Source organism: Amblyraja radiata, chromosome 10 (genome assembly GCF_010909765.2).
Source record: "Amblyraja radiata isolate CabotCenter1 chromosome 10, sAmbRad1.1.pri, whole genome shotgun sequence".
Classification (NCBI taxonomy): domain Eukaryota; kingdom Metazoa; phylum Chordata; class Chondrichthyes; order Rajiformes; family Rajidae; genus Amblyraja; species Amblyraja radiata.
The window spans coordinates 27008921-27034042 of NC_045965.1; the positions used below are offsets into that span (position 1 = coordinate 27008921).

A 25122-nucleotide genomic window follows, 5' to 3' on the forward strand; every position below is an offset into this window, starting at 1 on the left:
TAAGAATTATGCATCAAGTTATCTGTCAGGGACCAGAGGTTTGGTAGATATTACCAGACGAATTGAGTATTATCACAGTAAAGGAAGGAATAATTTTTGACCATGTTATGCTCAGGCCAGCAAAGCTCGCTCAGCTCAGTGGTTCATCTTCTTGCACTGAGGAATGAACTCTGATCCAACTTGGTCTCCATGTAGTAACAGGAAAGGCATAGTGAGCTGCGAGCCGCGGACATATCTCGACAGCGGTCCTGGCTCACCCGCCACGGAACTAGGATCCCGCCTGGAGTCGTCCAAGGCTGGACTCCCACTTGATCCTGTAGTCCGGGAACCAGTGAGGTGAATGGAAGGTGACGGTAGCAGATGCTGGACAAGGGCAGTTTTCAAAATGGCAGCAGATGGAGGAGCGGATTGGTGCCGCCAGGACAATGGGCTTTTAAGTCCAATATGTACTCTTAAGAACTTTGAAACTTTGGCTTTTAAGTCCAACTGCACTCTTAAGAACTTTGAAACTTTGGCGGCTCCCGAAACATGGGGACTCTTTGTGTACTACTTCAGCGATTTACGATTACACACTGATTGCACTTTTGTACTTATTTATGATTGTGTTTATCTACAGTATGATTTTACTGGATTGTACGCATACCAAGAATTCTGCTGTACCTAGGTACATGTGACAATAAAGTATCATTGAGTATTGAAGGAATAAAATCGGATACCTGCTTAGCTGGAAGGCTTGTGCTTGAGTTAAGAGGTGTCTTGGGAATTTACATAGAGACCTTTTCATAGAAACATAGAAAATAGGTGCAGGAGTAGGCCATTCGGCCCTTCGAGCTGATCATCCACTCAGCATCCTGCACCTGCCTTCTCTCCATACCCCCTGATCCCTTTAGCCACAGGGGCCACATCTAACTCCCTCTTAAATATAGCCAATGAACTGGCCTCAATTACCTTCTGTGGCAGAGAATTCCTGAGATTCACCACTCTCGGTGTGAAAAATGTTTTTCTCATCTCGGTCCTAAAAGATTTCCCCCTTATCCTTAAACTGTGACCCCTTGTTCTGGACTTCCCCAACATCGGGAACAATCTTCCTGCATCTAGCCTGTCCAACCCCTTAAGAATTTTTTTTCCTGGTTCTATCAATCCATGAAACTTCATCTGTGCAGTGAGGAATTCTGTCCTACCTAAAAAAAATTGCGACTGACCTTTGAATGAATGAGCTGAAACCAGGCATTTCAGTCTCCATTGTTCTGTATAATATTGAAAGGGTTTTCACATCTACAAATCTACCTGATTTACCTGCTCTTTAATTATCACACGCATAGACCTTAAGTCAGAGCATATTCCACTGCAGAACAAAGATATTCATTTTAATGGGAACATAAAATTCCCCCAACCTGCTATACTGATCATAAAAACTCGCCTATTTTTGATGTGCTGACTGGATCCAATTCAAGACTTGCTTTGTGACTGACTCTACTGCAGGCAGTCTGCAGCTACAACTCTGAAGCCAATACAAGGTGCCTTCCTGTCAGAATAAAAGCCCAGCATCTTTTCCCCTTACCCCTCGGTTTACCTTTTTAATGTTCATAAGTTATAGGAGCAGAATTAGGCCATTCGGTCCATCAAGTCTACTCCATCATTCAACCATGGCTGATCTACCTTTCCCTCTCAACCCCATTCTCCTGCCTATTCCCCATAACCCCTGACACCCATACTAATAAAGAATCAGTCAATCGCTTTAAAAATTCTCAATGACTTGGCCTCCACAACCGTCTGTGGCAATGAATTCCACAGATTAACCATCCTCTAACAAAAGAAATGCATTGCAGTTCACGAAACATATGATTAGCACATGCGCCTGTTTGAATGTAATCACAATATCCACAGATCTATTGTGTACTTGGTTTCTCTATTTTAAATATTGAATCAGGTAGATCAGTGTTCCGAATTGTGGGCCACAATCCATGGGGATATTCAAAATCCAATTGAATGTCACGGTGATAGAGTGAGCATTTCAAATCAAGAATGTCCACGGGGCTTGACATTCCCTGAGTTTATTTTTAAGCAGCAAGTTATCCCTGATTATGAGTTTAGGAGCTATTCAGTTGTTTAGAACGATCGTTTATTTTGCTTAATCACATTTTGAGGGACCACCTGGAAAATGGACTGATGATGTCTCCATTTTCTTCCATGTTCTCCTGCAGAAGAAGTGAGCTGGTCTCTAGTGGTCTTCCCATATATTCCAGGAGATATTCATGAAAAGAATGTCAGATAAAAATTTGTTTGCCCACTTTCACACTAATGCGGTGATCAAAAAAGTGCATCAGCGTATTTGCAGAAAGCAAATACGCTCTAGAACGTATTCTGACGAGAAGCATCTAATTCGGGTGAGGCAATAGCTCTGCTCTTGACAGTCCAAGCCTGCAGAGTGTAGTGTACACAGCACTGTCCATCACAGACTAGCCAGTTCCTTCCTTCTGGTCAATTTTCATGGTACGTTGCATCAGTGATGCTGGAAGTATTGTCAAGGATGCCTGCTATCCTGGCCATTACCTTTTCACTCTTCCACCTTCTTGGAAAAGAGAAAGGAGCTTAAAATCTTAGATATCCAGATTCTTCACCTTTGTAATCGGACTCCTGTACTAATCGCTTCTTTCATACCATCTTCCCAGAGGTGTTGCAATGTACTTTTACACTTAACTCTACCTCATGAGGTTATTACGTTATTGTACTTCAATGTTCTTTTGCACTATAATCTTGCTGTTTTGCACGTTGTATTTATTGGTATAATTATTAATCCTCTATGTGTAGTGTTTACTCTGGGAGGTTCATGTGAACAAGGGATTTCATTGCACACTGGTGTATATGGTAATAAACAAATCTTAATCTGAATCTTAAATGGCATTACAACAGATTTGTGGGATATATTAGTACTGTTTATGAAAATTGCTGCAAAGGAAGGTATTTTCAATTGCAAGATCACAGAATGGATGAGTCGGTATTAACCACAAATCTGTTGTAATGCCATTGCACTGCACTGGATGAGAGTAAGGATATTTTGTAACATCAAACCCAGTGCACCCATGTCTTCTTAAAAACCTAGGAAGGAAGTCATCAAGTCTCTGATTCGCTATCATTTATTCCCACTATTTTCTCTACTTTATCTTTTACTTGTGTTTACTTAAGTTTCACACACTAATTAGACTCTTGACAACCCATTAGTTCTTATACTCTCAAGACAAATGCTAATCTTTGTTAACTCTTCTAGTGTATTATCCACCAGCATGTTATCTTGTATGTCTGCTTTGAGGGACCCATACTGACTTTCACCAATTGCATCATTTGTATCTGTAAATTGATACTCTTGAAATCTTCCTGTATTTCTTTTGGATTTACCTTAATTCTGTTTTCTCCTGCTTTCTCATCTCTCAGTCATTCTTTGCTCATTTATAAAACATCCCCAGATTTCAGACAAAACTTATTTTGGCAGCCATTCAATCCAAGGCCAACCTTGGCTTCATGTTCCTTGTAAAAATGAGAACTTTCTCTATAATTAGTCTCTGGGGCTTATGTACCACAATAAATTATAATCTAGCCGATTCATCGTCATCCTAAAGTTACTGAAAATTGCAAAAAAGAAGGTGCTGATGCAGGAAATCTGAAATAAAAACAGAAAAATATTGGCAATGCTCAGTGGGTCAGTAAGCCTCTATGGTGAAGGAGATGCAGTTAATGTTTCAGGTCACCTGAAATGCTAACACTGTTTCCTTCTCGACAGATCCTGAATATTTCCGGGATCTGTTTATATCTAAATATAATTAGCATATTTCGCATGAGGGGCAACTTTTCCACATAGTGACTTAGTGCAGGGTGACTTGGACAGGTTGGGGGAGTGGGCAGATGCATGGCAGATGAAGTTTAATGCGGATAAATGTGAGGTTATCCACTTTGGTAGCAAAAACAGAAAGGCAGATCTAAATGTCGTCAAGTTGGGAAAAGGGGAAGTACAACGGGATCTGGGGGTCCTTGTACATCAGTCTATGAAAGTAAGCATGCATGTACAGCAGGCAGCGAAGAAAGCAAATGGCATGTTGGCCTTTATAACAAGAGGAACGAATATAGGAGCAAAGAGGTCCTTCTGCAGTTGTACAGAGCCCTAGTGAGACCACACCTGTAGTATTGTGTGCAGTTTTGGTCCCCTAATTTGAGGAAGGACATTCTTGCTATTGAGGGAGTGCAGCGTAGGTTTACAAGATTAATTCCCTGGATGGCGGGACTGTCATATGCTGAGAGAATGGCGCAGCTGGGCTTGTACACTCTGGTGTTTAGAAGGATGAGAGGCGATCTCATAGAAACATATAAGATTGTTAAAGGTTTGGACACGCTAGAGGCAGGAAACGTTCCTGATGTTGGGGGAGTCCTGAACCAGGGGCCACAGTTTAAGAATAAGGAGTAAGCCATTTAGATCGGAGACGAGGAAACACTTTTTCTCACAGAGAGTGGTGAAGGCAGGTTCTCTGGATGCTTTCAAGAGAGAGCTAGATCGGGCTCTTAAAAATAGCAGAGTCAGGGGATATGGGGAGGAGGCAGGAACGGGGTACTGATTGGTGGATGATCAGCCATGATCACATTGACTGGCGGTGCTGGCTCGAAGGGTCGAATGGCCTACTCCTGCACCTATTGTCTATTGTCTATTGTCTGAATCCTCGCAAATCTGCTTCCAATGTTTTCAAATTATTCCATGAATAATTTGTTCTCTAGATGTTACCTTCCAATTGCCCAATAAATTAAACATAATGTAAACATTAAATTCATGCATTATTTGTCAAGTTGTTTAGAGTTTAGAAATACAGCATAGAAACAGGCCCTTCGGCCCACCGAGTTCAGTGATTACCCATCCCACTTTACCATCCACACCCTACACATTAGGGGCAATTTAAAGAGGCCAATTAATCTACAAATCCGCACGGCTGGGATGTGGGAGGAAAATAGAGCACCCAGAGGAAACCTATGCATTTACAGGGACAATGTGGAAACACCATACAGACAGCTCCCGAGCTCAGGATCTAACCTGGGTCTCTAGGCACTGTGGGGCAGCAGCTCTCTAAGCTGCACCATTCTGTCACACTAGCGCCACTGTGCCGCCCACAATGCCCTTATGCTGTGTTCAAAGTTGGTATTGGGGCCAATAAATTATTCCCACTATTGTTAGTTATTAAATTATTGCCAACATTATTTGCCTCGTTTTTTAGTTCTTCACTCTGCTATAATGTTTCTACATACTGTTCTTTCGGAGATAGAATTCTATCTCACTACACAATTAAATCATGGAGCCTATGCATTAGATTATTTTATGGAGTGTACCTATGTGACAGTTGGTGTTGTTGTGCTGTGTGTGCTGTTTGACACCTAGACTTACAACAGATAATGGCAGAATATGTTTTGATAAACGTAAAGTTAAAAAAGCAATGCTGGAAGAACTCAACGGGTCACCCAACATCTGTGGAGAAAATGGACAAATGACTTTCAGGTCAATACCCTTCTTCAGAATGAAACCAAAGCTTCATCAGACCATTTTCCTCCACAGATGCTGCCTGACATTGAGTTTCCCCAGCAGTTTGTTTTTCACTCAATATTCCAACATCTGCAGTATCTTGTATCTTCTTGATAAATATGAAAGAGGACTCGGAAAATATAAGTTGACCCGTGACATTTATGTATTTGCCAATGTTACTGACTTACTAATGTTATATTTACAATTCCTAGGGCCCAATCCGTTGCACTAAAGATGGGACTTGGACAGAAGACTTTACTTTGTGTGACCAAGTGCATGGAGAATGCCTGCCCCCTCCAGAGCTGAACTTGGTGGAATATCGATGTGTTGATGGCTACAAAATAGGTACTGAAAATAAAACAAATAATTTATATAATTCTTGCATATATTAAGCCTTCCAGGATCACAGGTGCTAAATGCAAATCTATGTAAACATAAATATTTTTTCAAAGACTGCATCACCTTAAATTCGATGCCAAACGTCATGAAGCAGATTCCTAGAGTACACCATGAAAATTACTCAGAGCTGTGGATGCAGCCCATTGACCATCTCTTTAGAACCTAATCTGTTGCCTTTCTGACAGATACCAGGGAATATGAGGAAAGACATGAGCAAAGTGGGCCGATACTCGTTGGAGTTTAGAAGCATGAGGGGGGACCTCATTGATGCCTACCGAATAGTGAAAGGCCTGGTTAGAGTGGATGCGAAGAGGATTTTTCCACTGGTGGAAGAGTCTAGGACCAGAGGCCATAGCTTCAGAATAAAAGGATGTACCTTTAGAAAGGAGATGAGGAGGAATTTCTTTAGTCAGATTGTGGTGAATCTGTGGAATTCATTGTTACAGATGGCTGTGGAGGCCAAGTCGTGGATATTTTAAGCTGCAGACTGACAGATTCTTGATTAGTAAGGTTGTCAGGGTTTTGGGGAGAAGACAGCGGAATGGGGTCAAGAGGGAAAGATACATCAACCATGATTGAATGGCGTAGTAAACTTGATGGACCGAATGGTCTAATTCTGTTCCTCAAACTTATGAACTTTTGAAAGACGTATACAGCATGATTATGATGTTACAAACACTCGCTGAAAGGTATTGGAAGCTGAATCAGTCTAGGCTCACAAGAGGGAATTGGGTAAACATCCGAGGGCAATGACTTCCAAGACTTTGATGAGTTCAATGCCCTCCGTCAGTGTTGTAGCAACTCTGTGAAATTAAACAATCGCACTGTTGTTGCAAATTGGTCTTCAGAGGGAACAGAGCATTTACTTTGGCAGAACAGTAGCAATCTTATTTCCTCTAGTGAACGAGCCTTGCCACACATGTACCTGTAGAAAATGGATGAATTAAACCAGCAATCTCAGCCACAGTAATTCATTTACCACCAAGCTGTATAGCTAGTAAGTTGAGTTTGTCTGGACAAATAGGTCAGCATCATTGTTTCTTGCCATATACTATGGTTGGACAGTCCCTGAGATACAGTCCCACTGGCTCATGAGTAACTCTGCTTTTGAGCTGTTTTTTGGTTTTCAGCATGATATCTTGGGGTTGTGCCATGCAGGATCCCACCTCAAATCTGACCATGCACAAGATCTTTTAGTTTAGTTTAGTTTAGAGATACTGCGTGAAAAACAGTTGTTTTGGTCCACGGCGACCATGCTGACCAACGATCCCCATACACCAGCACTATCCTACACACTAGGGTCAATTTACAATATTTACCAAAGCCAATTAACCTATAAACCTGTATGTCTTTGTAACGTGGGAGGAAACCGGAGCTCCCGGAGAAAACCCACCCAGTCACAGTGAGACCATGCAAACACCGTACAAGCAGCACCTGTAGTCAGGATTGAACCCGGGTCTCTTTCACTGTAAGGCAGCAACTCTACCGCTGCGTTGCCATGCCACCCCTTTTCTCTATATTTGAGAGAGAAGAAGCAAGCAGACAGCTTCTAATGACAGGAAGATGGAGCGAGACTCAGTGTTATTTGGGGTCAGATGCTAGGCCAACTTTCTAAGCAGCATAGCTGGAGGTCTCCAAGTACCCATAGGGGAGCAAATCATTACCATATAAGTAAGTAAGTAAGTAAGTTTATTGGCCAAGTATTCACATACAAGTAATTTGTCTTGGTGCTCCGCCCACAAGTAACAACATGACATACAGTGACAGTTACGAATGACTCAGAAAATACTAAACATTAATAATGATAAAACATTAATGATAAAACACCATTGATCAAGCATGTGAACCAACAAAATACCAGATCAAAGGGAGGCTACAGATATTTGGCTGTTGAGTAGAGCAACTACTCGTGGATAAAAACTGTTTTTATGTCTGGCTGTGGCAGCTTTGACAGTCTGGAGTCGCCTTCCAGAGGGAAGTGACTCAAATAATTTGTGGCCAGGGTGAGAGGGATCAGAGATGATCTTGCCCGCTCGCTTCCTGGCCCTTGCAGTGTACAGTTCATCAATGGAGGGAAGGTTGCAGCCAATAACCTTCTCTGCTGATCGAACGATTTGCTGCAGCCTCCAGGCGTCGTGCCTGGTTGCTGAACCAAACCAGACCATGATGGAGAAGGTGAGAACAGACTCTACGATGGCCGTGTAGAATTGGACCATCATTACCTGTGGCAGATTGTGCTTCCTCAGCTGCCGCAGGAAGTACATCCTCTGTTGTGCCTTTTCGACTGTGGAGTCGATGGTAGCCACCCACCTAAGGTTCTTGGAGATGATGGTTCCCAGGAACTTAAAAGACTCCACAGATGTGACTGATGATGATGAGTGGGGTGAGGGGAGGGGGAGCTCTCCTAAAGTCTACAATCAATTCCACTGTCTTAAGAGCATTGAGCTCTAGGTTGTTGCGACGACACCGGGATGCCAGTTGTGACACTTCCTGTCTGTAGGCAGACTCCTCCCCATCCGGATCAGTCCATTCAGGGTTGTGTCGTCCGCAAAAGGAACTCACTTTGATAAGCTGCAGTCAAAAGTGTTTTATTGTGATATGTCCCAAAAAGGAACAATGAAATTCTTACTTTCAGCAGCACCACAGGTATGTAAACATAATATTCAGTGGATACGATAATAAACAACAAAAGAAGAGTGTGGGAGAGAATAGGTTTGACAAAGAGAGGTGTGGGGAATAGTATTAAAGCCATGATTCAAAAGAAATTTGTAGCCTGCGTGATTGAACTCGATCTTAAATACAGAACAGTTCCGTTAAGGCAAGTAAAGCTAATGTTGTAGGCTTTGTGTGTGGTTTGGGAAGATTTGGTACTTGTGTCATCTAGGTTGATAGATTGCCTAGGTAGATTGACCTGAATCTGTGAAGCAACTGGGGACGGCTTGTTCAATGAAGGTTGCTGAAGTGTTGTGAAAGTAGATTTTTCAAGAGAATGTTAGAACGAGATGGACAGGAAAGGAAGTGATGTGATGCTCTATCGTGGCAGGAGGAACAGTTGGATTAATAAAACCGTTTTCAATTCTGAATGTGTAGGGCAGTAACAGCAGGGCAGACAACCAAAAGCCACTTGTGACATGTCAGAATGTGGTTGGCAATGAAAAGCAAGTGCAGCACTGAAACAGATTTTGCAGTAGGGAAATCCCTGGTCCAGGGGATTAGATTTGCATTGTGTGCACTTGCAGCTGTGAGTCCTACTTGATATATCGCTCCGTAGATCTCCAAGATAATGGACATCGTAAGTGCCTAACATTTTGGAGGGATTAGGAACTTTCAAGTGTTATATTATTTTGTTGGAACTAGCCACATATGAGTAGTTTTGTAAGAAATGAAAGATTTTCCAGAAAGTTTGAACGTTCCATAGAATCTTGCATGTATTTATTACACTGTGGACGTGGCATATGCACAAAAGCTGAGATTTTTTGGGATGATATGACTAACAGAGGTTTGGCGTCTACAAACACACATTTATCTTTATTAAGTTTCAAATTCAGCCTTACAGTAAATTGAAGTACATTCCTAAGTCTTGTCATCATGTTCCTCTTTGGATGAACCTCATGCTATTATGTCATTCATCTATGTGTCACCACCTGTAAAGTGCTCATTGATTACACGTGTATTTTTGTGATATACTTTTCAAACTGATGTAATATCAAAATGCAAGAACGCCTACATTCCAAAATAGTGCTGAATATGCCTAACAATCCGGATTGATTGCCAAAAATGTAAAAGTTAATCTAATTTGTATTATTAGAAATTTGAACATTATATATTCCTGTTACCTTTTCCATTTTTTAATTTCTAAGTTTGTACAAGATTAATTCAGATTGTGCCATTTTTATTTTGAGACTTATCTGTTATTCTTTGGCTCATCGAAGAACCTGCACAGACCTTTTTGGATGTGGTGTCGGTTCCCACTCTTTGAAGGGAGTTAGACCCTCTTCGCCATCTCCATTACCATCCATAACACTTTGAATGTTACTACTGAATCTGCTTCCAACTTTCTTTAAGGCAGTACAATTGAAATCATAACACATAGCTGTGTTTAAAAAAAAATATCTCATCTTGCCTGTTTGTATGCCCGTTGCTCTGAATCTGTGTCCTTTGGTTACTGACACTCCTGCCAGTGGAAGCAGTCCATCTAATCCACTCCATCTAAATCATTCATGATTTTGAACACTTGCTTCTAAATTCTGAGGAATATACAGCAGATTCTCCATAAAACTGAGGACTTTTAACTTTGGCACTGATCAAGTAAATCTCCTGTGAGCTTCTTCTCGGAACTTAACATCATTCCTGTAGTGTTATGTCCAGCTTTGGACATTTATTCCAACTGAGGCCTAACCGGTGATTTTACTTCGGAGTCACGTGAGTGACTACGTGAAGAACCCCGCCACGACGCATGCGTGTCATATATCGCTTCACGCTTGCGAAACGACAGGCGGGGGGGAGCGTTCCCCCGCAGCGGTAAGTTTGAAACCGCGACCTGCAGGTAAGAAATTTACTCTGCGGTAGTTTTGTTCCCCGCGCTGTTTTTTCACAGGGGGGGAAGCTGGACAAATTAGTGTCCACAAGTGCTGCGAGTGAAGCTGGCTGGGGAGGACCGCGAAGTTGCGGGAGCCAGCAGCAGCTGAAGGCACAAGCCCCGTAAGGGATCAGCTGTGCCGACTTTTGGTCCCGCGCCGGCCAGAACACCACGGCCGGGCGGGAGACTTCAGAATGGGGCCGTCGACTTTTTGGACAAGTCAAAAACGGCAGGAGACGGGGTGGAACGACGTTCCCCCGTAGCGACAATTTTAACCTGGACCTGCAGGTAAGAGCTGCGGTCTTTTTGTGTTTTTACCATGCTGATTACAGGTGGAGAAACCAACGGGCTGCGACAAAGCTGGTGGGCTAGATGGGATCAGCTGTGCCTGATGTCGCCTCCGCACCGGCCAGATCCACTCCACGGAAGGGCAGTAAGGACAAAGCTGGTGAGGGAGGACCACGGAGCAGCGGGCAGCCAGCAGCAGCCAGCGGCACTCGGATCACCGATAGTGGGATCAGCTGTGCACGATGTCGCCTCCGCACCGGCCAGATCCAGATCCGGCCGGGCGGTAAGGCTAGACGCAAAAACAAACAAGGTCGTGGACTCAGAGGAGTCCGACTTTGAACAACCGCAGGCGGCCAGCGCCCGAGAGCGCTGGAGCCGGATGGAGTGGTGTGTTGGAGCTTTTGCTCCAATGTGACAGACTCCGGGAGATGGAGTCGGGTCACTGTGGGCCCTATGATAAACCCACAGCAGTACCTCTTGAAGGGCTGCACAGTGCTTCTACCTCATCAGAGGGGAGCACTGCGGGTCAGTTCTGGGCTGACCTGGAAGAGGGGTCCGCAGAAGGAAAGACAAGTGTGCAAGGGGTGCAGGAACAAGAGAACCTACTGGAACCCACTACAGCCAAAGACAGCACCCTACGCACCCACCAGCAGAACTGGTGAAAGCTCGAAGGCCCGGTACTCAAAACATGAGTCTTTTTTAGGCTATGGCCCAGGCCGGCCTTCTTGGAAGATGCGGGGACCTCCAATGCCAACCAAACCGAAAATCCAGACACGAGCACAAGAACAGCAGCGAAGAACCTACAAAAAGAAGTAAACCTGCCACTGGTAACTATGGAGGTAGGTGGGTCTGGTTTCCTACAAAATACAGGGAGCATGGAGGTTGGGTGGAGATTACACTCTTTTCTGAAGGCATGGAGCATGTTAACAACCGATACTTACATCTTAAGCAGTATCCAGGGATATACAATAGAGTTTATACACAAGTACAGCCCTCCAGTTCAACATATACTGAACCGAATGTTCGTGCCTTCTGATAAAGAAAAATCAAAAGCGCAAGCTGAACTGGAGCGGCTTTACATAAAAGGTGTAATTGAGAAAACTCAACACGAACCATTAGAATTCGTGTCCAATATATTTATCAAAAACAAAAAAGATGGTGGTTGTCGCATCATCATAGATCTGACAAAATGGATACCTTTGTTACTGCTAAACAATTAATTTCCAAAGGTTACTTCATGGCCAGCATCGATTTAAAAGATGCTTACTATTCAGTGCCTATACGAGGTGACCACAGATGTTACTTAAAATTCAACTGGATGGGACAACACTGGCAGTATAAAGCACTGCCAAATGGGTTATCATCAGCCCCAGGCTGTTCACAAAAATTTTGAAACCAGCCCTAGCGTCTCTACGGAAACGTAAACACATGGTCATGGCATATTTAGATGACATACTCATTGTGGGCAAAACATTGGAAGTGGCCAAACAAATTGTAACAGCCACAAAACAGTTATTTGAAAAACTGGGATTTATTATCCATCCAGTTAAATCTAAACTAACGCCTTCCACTACTATGGACTATTTGGGGTTTCACCATTGACTCAGTTCACATGTCGGTGACTCTGCCTAAGGGAAAGGCTAGAGATTTAATAGAGGCTTGCAATAACCTCATTGACATCAGCAAACCATCTATCAGATTGGTAGCAAAAGTAATTGGCAAAATGGTGGCTGCCTTTCCAGCCACACAATTTGGACCTCTACATTACCTAAACTTAGAGAGCAAAAATACAAGCACTCTAAATTAATGCAGGTCACTTTGACAGACCTATGAAACTACCAATCAAGCTAAAATGGAACTAAAATGGTGGATAGATAACATCTGGCTTTGTTCCAATCCAATCATTGTCAGTAACCCTTCCATGATACTACAAACTGATGCCAGTGCACTTGGGTGGGGAGCCACCAATACCATCACCAGCTGTGGAGGTAGATGGACTGCTCAGGAGGCATCATTATTACTCACACTGGGCATAAACTACCTGGAAATGTTGGGTGCATTACATGGCCTAAAGTCATATTGTACTGGGTCATATCACCAGCATGTTAGACTACAGATAGACAATACCACCGTGGTAGCATACATTAACCACATGGGTGGAAACAAATCGACATCATGTGACAATCTGGCTAATACAATTTGGCAATGGTGTATCCAGAGAGATATTTGGATATCAGCCACTTACCTACCAGGAAGACTAAATTTAATGGCAGACACCAGGTCACGCAAATTTAATGAATACACCGAATGGATGTTGAATAAAAAATTATTTGCTGATATTACAGCAAAATATGGAACACCAGATATCGATCTATTCGCATCCAGACTTAACCACTAGTTATCAAATTATGTTTCATGGGAACCAGACCCTGGGGCAGCGGCGACAGATGCATTTTCGCTGCATTGGGGGGGAAATTGTTTATTTACGCATTCCCTCCTTCCTGCCTCATCAGTCGGGTATTAAGGAAAATACAACAAGACTCTGCGTCTGGTATTAGTAGTACCCGATTGGCCTACTCAACCATGGTTCCCAGTGGTATTAAACATGGTATTAGAACCATGTATCACCATCCCACATAGACCAGATTTATTGCTACATCCCGTAACAAGGGATAGCCACCCATGCCATAAACATTTGAACTTATTAATTCGTAGAGTTTTAAAAACACCTCTACTACAACTGGGACTGACGGATCGAACAGTGAACATGATCTCGGCGGCCCAAAGACAGTCAACCAAAAAACATTGTCTGGTCTATATCAGGAAGTGGGCGATGCACTGCCATAAAAACAACATCACCTACAGAGACATGAACATCCCGTCTGTTCTGGAATATCTGGCAGGCCTCCACTATGATGAGGGGCTCAGTTACAGTGCCATCAACTGCGCCAGAAGTGCCCTATCGACTTACCTATGGCAGGGGACAGAGCGTTACTCTGTTGGGACTCACCCACTGGTAACAAAACTTATGAGGGGAATTTTAATACTAATCCCCCAAGAACCAGGTACTCCCAAATATGGGATGTAATTATTATCCTGAAGATGCTCAGGAATTGGTCTCCAGCAACAGCTCTGTCCCTACACAGACTGACATTAAAAACAGTCATGCTAATGGCATTGGTCACGGCACAAAGGGTACAGTCACTGCATAAACTAAGACTGGACAACATGACTTCCTCAACAAAAAAAAACAAAAAAACAAAACAAAAAAATTACGTTTCATATCTATGAATTAGTAAGCAGAACAGACAGGGATCAGCAGGCCTCAATATACAATTTAGGTCATACCCAACAGATGACCGTCTGTGTATAGTAAGACATCTGTCGTTATACATGGAGAAAACAAAAATCCTAAGAGGCAATGAGAAGGCACTTTTTGGTCAGCCACTAGCAACCACACAAAAGAGTGACGGTCCAGACCATCTCAAGATGGCTGAAACAGGTGCTAACACAGGCTGGGGTGGATATTAATATTTTAAATCCTCAAGGCAGCAGGATGGTCTGGGGGGGAAAAAACATTCCAATTATTTTACAATAAATCAGTAATGAAATCTGGAACGTTTGCAGAAACAATTTTAAGTTCTGTAAATTAATTTAAACCCATAAAAATGGGTTATAAATTTGTGTTAATAAATTTTATGATTTCAATGTCGAATTCATGTCCAAATTATGTTAACACAATTCCTCCTACAGTCATCAAGGCAGACGTGATGCATGGACTCGTTTCCACGGCATGAAATCACAGAGATTTAAAAGCTTCACGTAGTCACTCACGTGACTCCGAAGTAAAATAGTAAGATTAAACGAGAACTTACCAGTTTGAAGTTTGATCTGTATTTTATGAGGAGTTACGATGAGGGATTACGTGCCCTCCGCTCCCACCCTTGATCATATACTTAACTGGTATCTCTTCTCTAATCTTACTATGTTTAGTCATTACAGTATCTGTGATTTCACACCGCTGCTTTGAAGAATGACACGCATGCGTCGTGGCGGGGTTCTTCACGTAATCCCTCATCGTAACTCCTCATAAAATACAGATCAAACTTCAAACTGGTAAGTTCTCGTTTAATCTTACTATTTATGAAGGCTTTGGATTGTTTTTGCTTTGAGACTCCATGCTACACTTTTCAAAAGCCAAGGAACTCTTGTGTTTTCCAGACCAACTTATTCTGTCACCTTCAAAGTTTCATGCCTCTACCTTCTCAAGATTCCCTGTCCCTGCAGACCCTTTAATATTTTAAAGTTTATATAGCCCCTCTGCAATCTGCATTCCAGAATGTACCACCTCACACTTCTCTATTTTCTGCCATGTGTCTACTCTTTCTATCAAGTTTAATTTTTAATTTTTCCCACTATGCCAACTTTCCATATGGACTTGCGCCCAGAGGTAACTTTTTTTAACAATCCAGTTTAGTTTAGTTTAATCTAGAGATACAACACGGAAACAGGCCCTTCGGCCCACCGAGTCCGCACCGACCCGCATATTAACACTATCCTACAGACAATGGCGACAATTTACATTTACACAAAGTCAACCGACCTACAAATCTGTAAGTCTTTGGAGTGTGGGAGGAAACCGAAGATGTCGGAGAAAGTCCACGTAGTCACCAGGAGAACGTACAAGTTCCATACATATAGCAACCGCAGTCAGGATCAAACTTGGGTCTCTGGCACTGAAAGCGCTGTAAGGCAGCAACTCTACCGCTGTGCCTTGCTGCTCCCAATTCCAGTATTCTTTGGCAAGTAGCCCACAGTTCCCACAAAGAAGTAGAAGGTAGCTGAAGGTAATTTTTCCTTTGTACATATTATATCTGATTACCCGCACACTAAATGCAAACTAAATTCCTGAGCAGTTTTCACACAGCAGGTCTTTGTAATGACTACCATAATATTCTGATATCTTAATGTTTAATGCATTCAAGTAACATTCAGCTTTTAACTCTCTTACTTCAAAAAGGCCAACAACTGGTTAAACCATAGATAACCTGTATTAAACCATTGGGTGGCACAGTGGTGTAGTTGGTAGAGCTGTCACCACAGGGTTTTGTCCTGAGCTCGGGTGCTGTCCGTGTAGAGTTTGCACGTTCTCCTGGTGACCATGTGGGTTTCCTCTGGGGGGGCTCTGGTTTCCTCCCACATCCCAAATTCGTGTGGATTTGCAGGGTATCTGGCCTTCATTTAAAGAAAAAATGCCCCTCGTGCGTAGGGAGTGGATGAAAAAACGGGATAACATTAAACTAGTGTGAAAGGGTGATCAAGTCGGGAGAGATTAATTGGACTGAAGGGCCTGCTTCCAAGTTGTATCTCTAAACAGAGACTAGCATTAGATGAGTTATTGCCACTTGTCATAAACAAAACTAGACTAAAACCATTTTTTTTCTCATGTCTTGTCTTTGTCTTTTCTTTTTCACCTCTCCAACCCTCCAGGAAGCAGCCTAGTTCCCATTTGCATTCATGTGCTCTTGATTTCTGCTCTATTTTACTCGCTCTTTTTGGATGTAGAGGGAAATCTAGTCTAGCAATCCCTTAACTTCCTCATGTACTGGGCCAGTAGCTGAAACATGTACATTTTGCGTGCCACCCATCACTCAATTGCGGTTTTGGTTGCAAGCTTTGATTCCAGTTTATGTGAGCCATGCCTGGTAAAATTTAATTAAAATTAATGCTTCTCCAATTAACATTTATTGAACCTTTATCCTATTTTTATCGTATGATATTGTGATTGCTGTCTTTTAGATCTTCTCCCACACATACAGGTCATGACATAGAACCATGTCCATCATTTGGCTAAAAACCTCTGACAATAAAGTTCTGAGACACGTACAAATTTATGAGGGGCATAGAATGGGTCGAACAGTATAAACCTTTCTCCCTGGCAGCAGTGCCTATGACCAGAGGGCATAGGTTTAACGTAAGGAGTATGAGATTTAGAGAGGAGATAAGGAAGAATTTCTGCACCCTGACATTTTTTTGCAGAGACGTTATTAACATTCAAGAAGTCTCCGGACAAGCACTGTCATTGCATCGAAGACTATGGAACCAAGTGCCAGTAATTGGGAACAGTGTTTAGTTTAGTTTAGAGATACAGCGTGGAAACAGGCCTGTCAGCCCAGCAATGATTAACTGAACACTACTGCCATGCCATCCTACTTTCACATCCTACACACAAAGGATTATTTACAGAGGTCCATTAACCTACAAATTTGCATGCCTTTGGAATATGGGAGGAAACTGGAGCACTTAGTCAGAATCGAACCCAGGTCCCTGGCACTGTAAGGCAGCAACTCTATCACTGTTCCACTCTGCGGCCTAGTATGGATGGAAACTTGATTTGGTACTTGCATATCACTGCAATTTCACACATAATTAAAAAATATATAATTAAAGTCATTTTATGCAACTAAAAGGTGATGTCATTGCTTTGCAGTTGCACATCTCCCTCCCAGCTGTTCTGCAAAATAGATTTAGCTGGTAGATGACAGAGGATTCAACACATTTGTGCTCCTTGGGAATTCAGCATCAAAGGCAAGCCAGCAATTACGGTACCTCTACCTTTGCTGGAGTCCTGAACTTGGGAGGATAAATGACAGCAGTTTTGCTGTGGAACTACTGTCATCTCCCACCAAGTTAAGGCAAATTATTTAAAAAAAAATAGGCAAAGCATTTGATGGTAACGTGGAGCAAAAATTGGAACTGGAGGAACAGCAACTCGTATTCCACTATAGTAGGTTACAAACCAAAGGTATCAACATCAAATTCTCCAATCTTGGGTAACTTCCCCTTTGTTTTCCTCCCACCCTTTGTTGTTCCTCCTCTTTTCTCTGTGCCTCAACTGAACTTGCACCTTTGCTACCCTCCCCTCCCCTTCCACCTACATGCCTGACTCTGGCTTCACAATTTGCAACTCTTCTGTCCTTACCTCACACCTTTAGACTTTTCATCTCTGGCCTTTGTCCAACCATTGCCTATTAAAAGCTCCACACGCCTGTATCCATCTATCACTTGCCAAGCTTTGTCCTGCCCCTTCTCTCTTCCAACTTTGTTTCACACCACAACACCCCAATCAGTCTGAAGAAGGGTCCCGACCCGAAAAGCCATCTCCAGAGATGCTGCCCGACCCGCTGATTTACTCCAGGACTTTGTGTCCTTTTTTGTAAACCAGCATCTGCAGTTCCTTGGTTCTGCAAAAAATGTTTTTGTTTGTTTTGTTGTCTGCTGCGGAGCGAGATCATGATGGCTCGATGTGCTTCACTGTTTCAGGCTCCATGTGTGACGCATCCTGTGTGATACCTCCCAGTGACGTGGTGGTTTTGCCCAGTAACGTAACTGCTGACACGATGGTGCACTGGATGGAACCACCCAGGGTGCAGGTAAGGATTGCTTTCTGAAATCAGTCGTTGTGACTGGCAATGATTGTGGATTGCTTTGCTGACGAGAGATGCTGGTGGACTTACTAAAGCCCCTGTCCCACTTTCACGACCTAATTGGCGACCTCTGCCGAGTTTGCCCTTGACTCATACTCACAGCATGGTCACCACGAGGTCGTAGGAGGTCTTCGTAACTCTTCCTCATGCTCGTGAGTGGTCTCCGCATACTCGTGGCCTCAAGTAGGTTGCGGCATTTTTTCCAGCCTGATAAAAATGTCCATGAGTAAAAAAAAGGTCGGCAAGGAAAAAATTGATACTTTTTACTCGTAGGTAGGTCGTAGTAGGTCGTGATGGTAGTCATAGATAGTCGTAGGTCGGTGACATGACATCATTTTATCATGTGATCATTTTCCACTCGTAGCTAGTCGTAGTTGGTCTTAGGTGCGGAAGACTGAGGTCGAGGGGGGTCGTAGGAGGTCGTAGACACAGTCGTAGGAGGTCTTTTACTTTGGCGAGTCAACACGACCATGCCATTTTTTTCAACTTGTCTAGGGTCTTCCAAACTCGTGGATTAGGTCGTCCAAGTGGGACAGGCCCTTAACTGAACCAGGGTTTGACATATCAAAGCTTACTTGGGCTACTTCAAATGCCAAGCAAGTTAATATGGGGCTGGTTTAAACATAGACAATGCTGGATAAAGTGTTGAATCTGTTGTCATTTTTAGTCTGAAGAAGGGTTTCAACTTGAGACGCCACCTATTCCTTTTCTCCAGAGATGCTGCCACTGAATTACTCCAGTATTTTGTGTCTATCTTTGGTGTAAACCAGTATCTGCAGTTCCTTCCTATGCATTATTATAATGATTTGATAGTTTTGATGCAGGATAGCGGCATTATATTTCCATTTTTTGCTTACAAGACTGTTAAAAAATGTAAATGTCAATGAAGACATTTGAAATCTTATTTTCTGTGTTATTGGCTCAATCTCAAATTCTGTCTTTATGATATTTTTATGTTGGAATAGATTGTTTTCGGAAAGCACCCAAAAACTCTGCACATTTTAAACGATGAGGTGGAAGATTTAGCTGCCAGCAAGATATAATAATGCTAAGTGTACACGAATACTAATACAAGATACATTAGGACTAATACTAATCTGATGTATTCTGGGCAACCACAGTTGGACAGGATAGAGTGGGATTTTTCATTTTCCCGCAGCCGTGCATATTCATCAAACATTGCAGTTGGGTTGACGACATGTTCAGTTAGCTTGCTGCCCCATGCTTTGGTCTGTTGGACTCCACCAAGTGGAGGTGAACCAGAGTTCAAGAATCTATCGACCACAGCCTTGAATTTGTTCACTGACTGAGCGTTCTTAAGAGTCATGTGTCAAGAGTGCTTAATTGGCATATGTACCGACAGCTGTACAATGGGGAAGCACAGTCACGTAGTGGTAGAGTTGCTGTCTTACAGCACCAGAGACCCGGGTTCAATCCTGACTACTGGTGCTGTCTGTGCGGAGTTTGTACCTTCTCCCTGTATCCACGTGGGATTTCACCGGGTGCTGCTGTTTCCTCTCACACACCAAAGAAGTTACAGGTTTGTAGGTTAATTGCCTTTGGTAAAATTCTTAGTGCCAGAGTACGAGGTGATCACTGGGCAGTGCAGACTTGTTGGGCCACAGTGCCTGTTTCCGCAATGTATCTATAAAGTCTATAGTCTAAATTAAATTCTTCCCTGCAGCAGCCCAACAGGTCTGTAAATGCAACACACACGCACATAATATACAATAAACAAAACGTTAATCATTTAATAAGCATAATACGTGCAAAAACCCTTAAGTCCTTATTGCAACCAAAGACATTCCGTAGAAGTTCATAGTTGAGGCTAGCGTTGTGTGGTATTCAAGAGCCTGATGTTTATCGGGAAGAAGCTGCTCTTGAAACTGGTAATCAACTTTATCAGTCAGCTTTTCATACTCCGTTATCTTCTTCCGGATGGTCAGAGTGAAATGAGAGCGTGGCTAGTGTTATGTGGATCTTTGATGATTTTGACTGCCTTTTTTGAGGCAGTGCCTCCTGTGGATCCCTTGAATGGTGGGGAGGTCAGTACCTGTGATGGACTGGGTATTTTTCACCTCTCTTTGGAATCTCCTTCATTTCTGGGCATTCGAGTTGCCTAACCAGGTGTTGATGCAACCAGTCAAAATGTTCTCATGTACACATGTAGAAGTTCAAGAGAGTGTTCATCAACATATCTAATCTTGTCAATCTCCCCTCAACTGTGGAGAATGCCACAAATTACTTTTTTTGAGTGAAGTTGTAACTATAATTTCTGCTTGGCTCTTCCAATTAAAAAAATCTCTCTTTGTTCCTTCAAATCATCAAATCAAAGGGAGTGCAGAGAAGGTTCACCAGACTGATTCCTGGGATGTCAGGACTGTCTTATGAAGAAAGACTGGATAGACTTGGTTTATACTCTCTAGAATTTAGGAGATTGAGAGGGGATCTTATAGAAACTTACAAAATTCTTAAGGGGTTGGACAGGCTAGATGCAGGAAAATTGCTCCCGATGTTGGGGAAGTCCAGGACAAGGGGTCACAGCTTAAGGATAAGGGGGAAATCCTTTAAAACCGAGATGAGAAGAACTTTTTTCACACAGAGAGTGGTGAATCTCTGGAACTCTCTGCCACAGAGGGTAGTCGAGGCCAGTTCATTGGCTATATTTAAGAGGGAGTTAGATGTGGCCCTTGTGGCTAAGGGGATCAGAGGGTATGGAGAGAAGGCAGGTATGGGATACTGAGTTGGATGATCAGCCATGATCATATTGAATGGCGGTGCAGGCTCGAAGGGCCGAATGGCCTACTCCTGCACCTAATTTCTATGTTTCTATGTTTCTATCTCTCAACTATCTCTGAGGATAGACACAAAAAGCTGGAGTAACTCAGCGGGTCAGGCAACATCTCTGGAAAAAAGGTGAAAAAAGGTTTCTGGTCAAAACCCTTTTTCAACTATCTAACTCAAATTTCACTGTACCTTAATTGGTACATGTGACAAATAAATTGAACCTTGAATCTACAGAGAGCAATCTCAGCTTGTATATTCTATCACCAAAACTGAGATCCCTTACCAGAAATGTTTCCTGCACCCATCAAGACACTCACCAATGTTCTTTCTAAAATGCAGTGACCAATACTCTAATAGCAGCTAAAGAAACACTTTATAGAGTTTTGACATTAGTTCCTTACGTTTGAACTATTCCCGTCTGGTTATGAAGCCGTGGGTCATTTTAAAATCTCTCTTTCTCTATCCTGCCATCAGTACATAGATACCCTCTCGTCTTCTCCAGTCATTTGTACACACTGCTCTCCTCAAGGTTACACCCTGATTCCCATCCCCTTGCAAAATTAATTGAAACCCTTCCCAATCGCATTGGTCAACTATCCACCTCGCCTTATTGAAGTGTAACCAACCTTGCCTGAGCAGCTCCCACTTCCCCTAGAACTGATCCCAACGGATTGAGCTTGTGTTTTGCATTCTCCTTCAAGATGCCAGGACTTCAGCGAACCATTTGGATTTATTCCCATGGGGATCCACTGCATAACTGCTTTTAACAGCCAGGGAGGAATAAGAGAATTTTCAGTCTTCTTGGTATCATTGAGTCTTGTTGAGTCTATACACGTGCATGGTGTTATATTGTAGGACGTAGAATGCTGCAGGATAGGAATACGGACCACTGCCATCAGTATATTTCTGGGCTCTCATTCATACCCCACCCAGCTAAGTGTTGCTGCCAAAACTTCAGTTTAGCTTTGTTTTTCATTTCCTGCATCCCCTACAGATTTCCTAGAACTATTTGCAGACTTTCTTCTGTCCATCACCACCCTCGCTCCTTCCAGCAAAAATACACGGGCCGTCACTCAGTAATTAGTTTGTACGGTGCATTTAAGATTTGGAGTTTGGTTCTGTAAAATCGTCGTATAAAAGGTACAAGGGATTCCATAGCCGTTTTTCTGGTCAGTCCAACCTGTTGGAGCCTAACTTGGATGTTATTCCTCTGGAAGGCACTGCATGGGATTATGAAGGGTCAACAACCCTCGAGAGATTTCAGGCCAACCTAGAGTGCAACCCAGGTGTAGGATTATTAGTCTATCACCAAGAATTGTCAGGAAGGAACTGCAGATGTTTGTTCATATTATAGATAGACACAAAATGTTGTAGTAGCTCAGCGGGTCAGATAGTATCTTTGGAGAAAAGTAATAGGTGACATTTCGGGTTGAGACTTTTCTTCAGTGAGAATGGTTCCAACCCAAAATGCCACCTATTCCTTTTCTCCAGAAATGCTGCCTGACCCATTGAGTGACTACCACTTTGTGTCTTTTTTTTGTAAATCATCATCTGCAGTTCCTTGTTTCTCTTGAATATATTTTGATTAAAAATCAAGAACACTTTAGAAAAAACACAGAAGTAATGGAAGTAACTGAAATAACTCAGCGGGTTAAGCAACATCAGTGGAAGGAAATGAACAAACCATGTTATGGGTCAGGACCCTTTTTCAGATTGATAGTAGTTGAGGGGTGAAGGCTGCAAAGAAAGATGAGGCAGGTCAAGGCCTGAGAAATGAAAGGTGGATGCAAATGGGGAGGAGTGAGATAAGTAGAGAAGAGTGAAGGTTGAGGTCCCGACCACGGGGGAAAATGGAGGAGGACTGGCCAAATTTTGTGTCTTCCACCACAGTGATGAATGCTGTGGTGGATGTTTGTGTTGCATTTTTATTGTGTTTTTGTGTGTTCTTTTTTCATTGTACCGCTGCTGACATATTCATTTCACTTGCACTTTATGTGCAAGTGACGAATAAAACTGATACTGAAATATAAAACCAGAGGGAGGGATGTAGGTGGAAGGGGGGGCATAGGGAAAGAAGAGGGATAAAAGGAAATGGGAGATTAGTATGCAAAGGAGGGGAAAGGACCAGGATGACTGGGGAGGTGCAAGATGGTGGGTGAAATGGGTGTGCACTGGAGGGGAGGGTTGCACAGGGAAGAGAAAGAGGGTAGAGGGGTACTACTTGAAATTGGAGAATTCATTGTTCATACATTGAATTCATTGTTGCTACCCAAGCAGAATGTGATGTGCTGTTCAAGAGAGCGATGAAGATGGAGAAAGATTAGTTTTGGTTTAGAGATATAGCATGATCACCCGTTCACAATAATTCTATGTTATCTCACTTCCTCATCCATTCCCTACACATTAGGGGCAATTTTACAGAGACCAATTAAGCTACAAACTGCATGTCTTTGGGATGTGGGAGGAAAATGGAGCACCTGGAGGAAATCCAAGCAGTCACAGGGAGAATGTGTGAACTCCACACATACAGTACCCGAGGTCAGGATTGAACCCTGGTGTCCAGTGCTATGAGGCAGCGGCTCTTCCAGCTGCACCACTGTGCCATCCCATAAATTATTGACTAGTCAGTGGTGTTCGATGAACAAAGTCTAATGATGGAGCTTTTGAGAGTAAATTTAACCAAATTTAATGGTTAGCCTTACATTTGTGCCTAAGCGCTGGTGATGGCTGTGGTTCAGGGCTTGCTTAAACCGGAATGTGTGAGGCAAAACTCAGTGACATGCGTAACTGAATCCTATCCAATTCAGAAGAAAGGAAATGGCTGCTTTCTGTAGCACAGCAGGCAGTGGCATTTGGAATATGAAATAAGTACAATATAAATTACTTGAGCGCAGGGTTATAAATCATAGTAAAAGGAGCCAACTTTATGATCGACCTGCAGATCAACAAGAGGAGTTCTTCATCTGTAAGTGTTTGTTTTAACTAAAGTTGTCCATTACATTTTCACGGCTTCTGATAGAAATCACAGGAGCAGATGTGTTTTATTGTTGGACATGCCTTTGATTTTATTCCAGCTTCCTTTCCTCCCTATTCCTACACAAGCTGATCCTGATAGACCCCAGTCCACCCTTCACCATCAGCTTTGGCCTTTTCCAGGACCATTTGGAGTTAAACCCCATTACACCCTTGGTCCAAACATAGACAAAAGAGCTGACTTCCAAAGGAGTGGTGCAAATGAAAGCTCTTAACAGCAAGGCAAGATCTGACTGTGGAGCATCAAGGAACTCTGAGAGTCAGGGGGAATCAAGAGTGCAACTCTAAATTGGCATAAGTTCTGGCAACTTAGAAAGAGTCAAACTTCCTCCCTATAAATACTACAAGAGCAGGCCAGAGTCTGTGAATCTGGACTCCCCGAGGTCTACCTTATTTCAACAAGATACAAGTCAGAACATGAAGGAATACTCTGGACCATAGAGTCATAGAGTTTTACAGTGTGGAAACAGGCCCTTTGGCCCAACTTGCCCACACCGGCCAACATATCCCATCTACACTTGTCCTACCTGCCTGCTTTTGGCCCATATCCCTCTAAACCTGTCCTATCCAACTTCCTTTGATGACGTCAACTTCATCCAAACTCAGTAAATCCAACATGGTCTAGAATAAAGTAAACCTTCTATCTAACACCCCACTCACTAGCTCAAACATTTCTTGTCCACAAAGCACACTGCAACTTGTCAAAGCAACTTGTCAAAGCTTCTTCGAGAGCGCTAGTCGATCCCTTGAACATTTAGGCCTCTACCACCTTAAAGGACAAGTGCAACAGGTACATGGGAACACCACCAACTCCTAGCTCCTATTAAGTCACATAATGTCACTGGGTTTAAACCTTCAAACTCCCATCCCCAGAATCGTGTACCCTCAATAGGATGACAATGATTCTTAAGACTTTAGACATTAGATACAGCGTGAAAACAGGCCCATTGGCCGCAGAGTCCCAGCCAAACAGCGATCACCCCATATACTCACAC

At 42.9% G+C, this 25122-nt stretch overlaps 1 protein-coding gene across 1 annotated transcript in view; it reads left to right on the forward strand.

Annotated features, from left to right (window-relative positions):
• The window catches only part of LOC116977716 (pappalysin-2-like), a 280018-nt gene that overhangs the window by 200881 nt on the left and 54015 nt on the right, over window positions 1-25122 (forward strand). The window contains exons 18-19 of the mRNA XM_033028424.1: window positions 5767-5899; window positions 18144-18253. Of these exons, the coding sequence (XP_032884315.1) occupies window positions 5767-5899; window positions 18144-18253 (243 nt within the window). The remainder of the gene's footprint in view (window positions 1-5766; window positions 5900-18143; window positions 18254-25122) is intronic.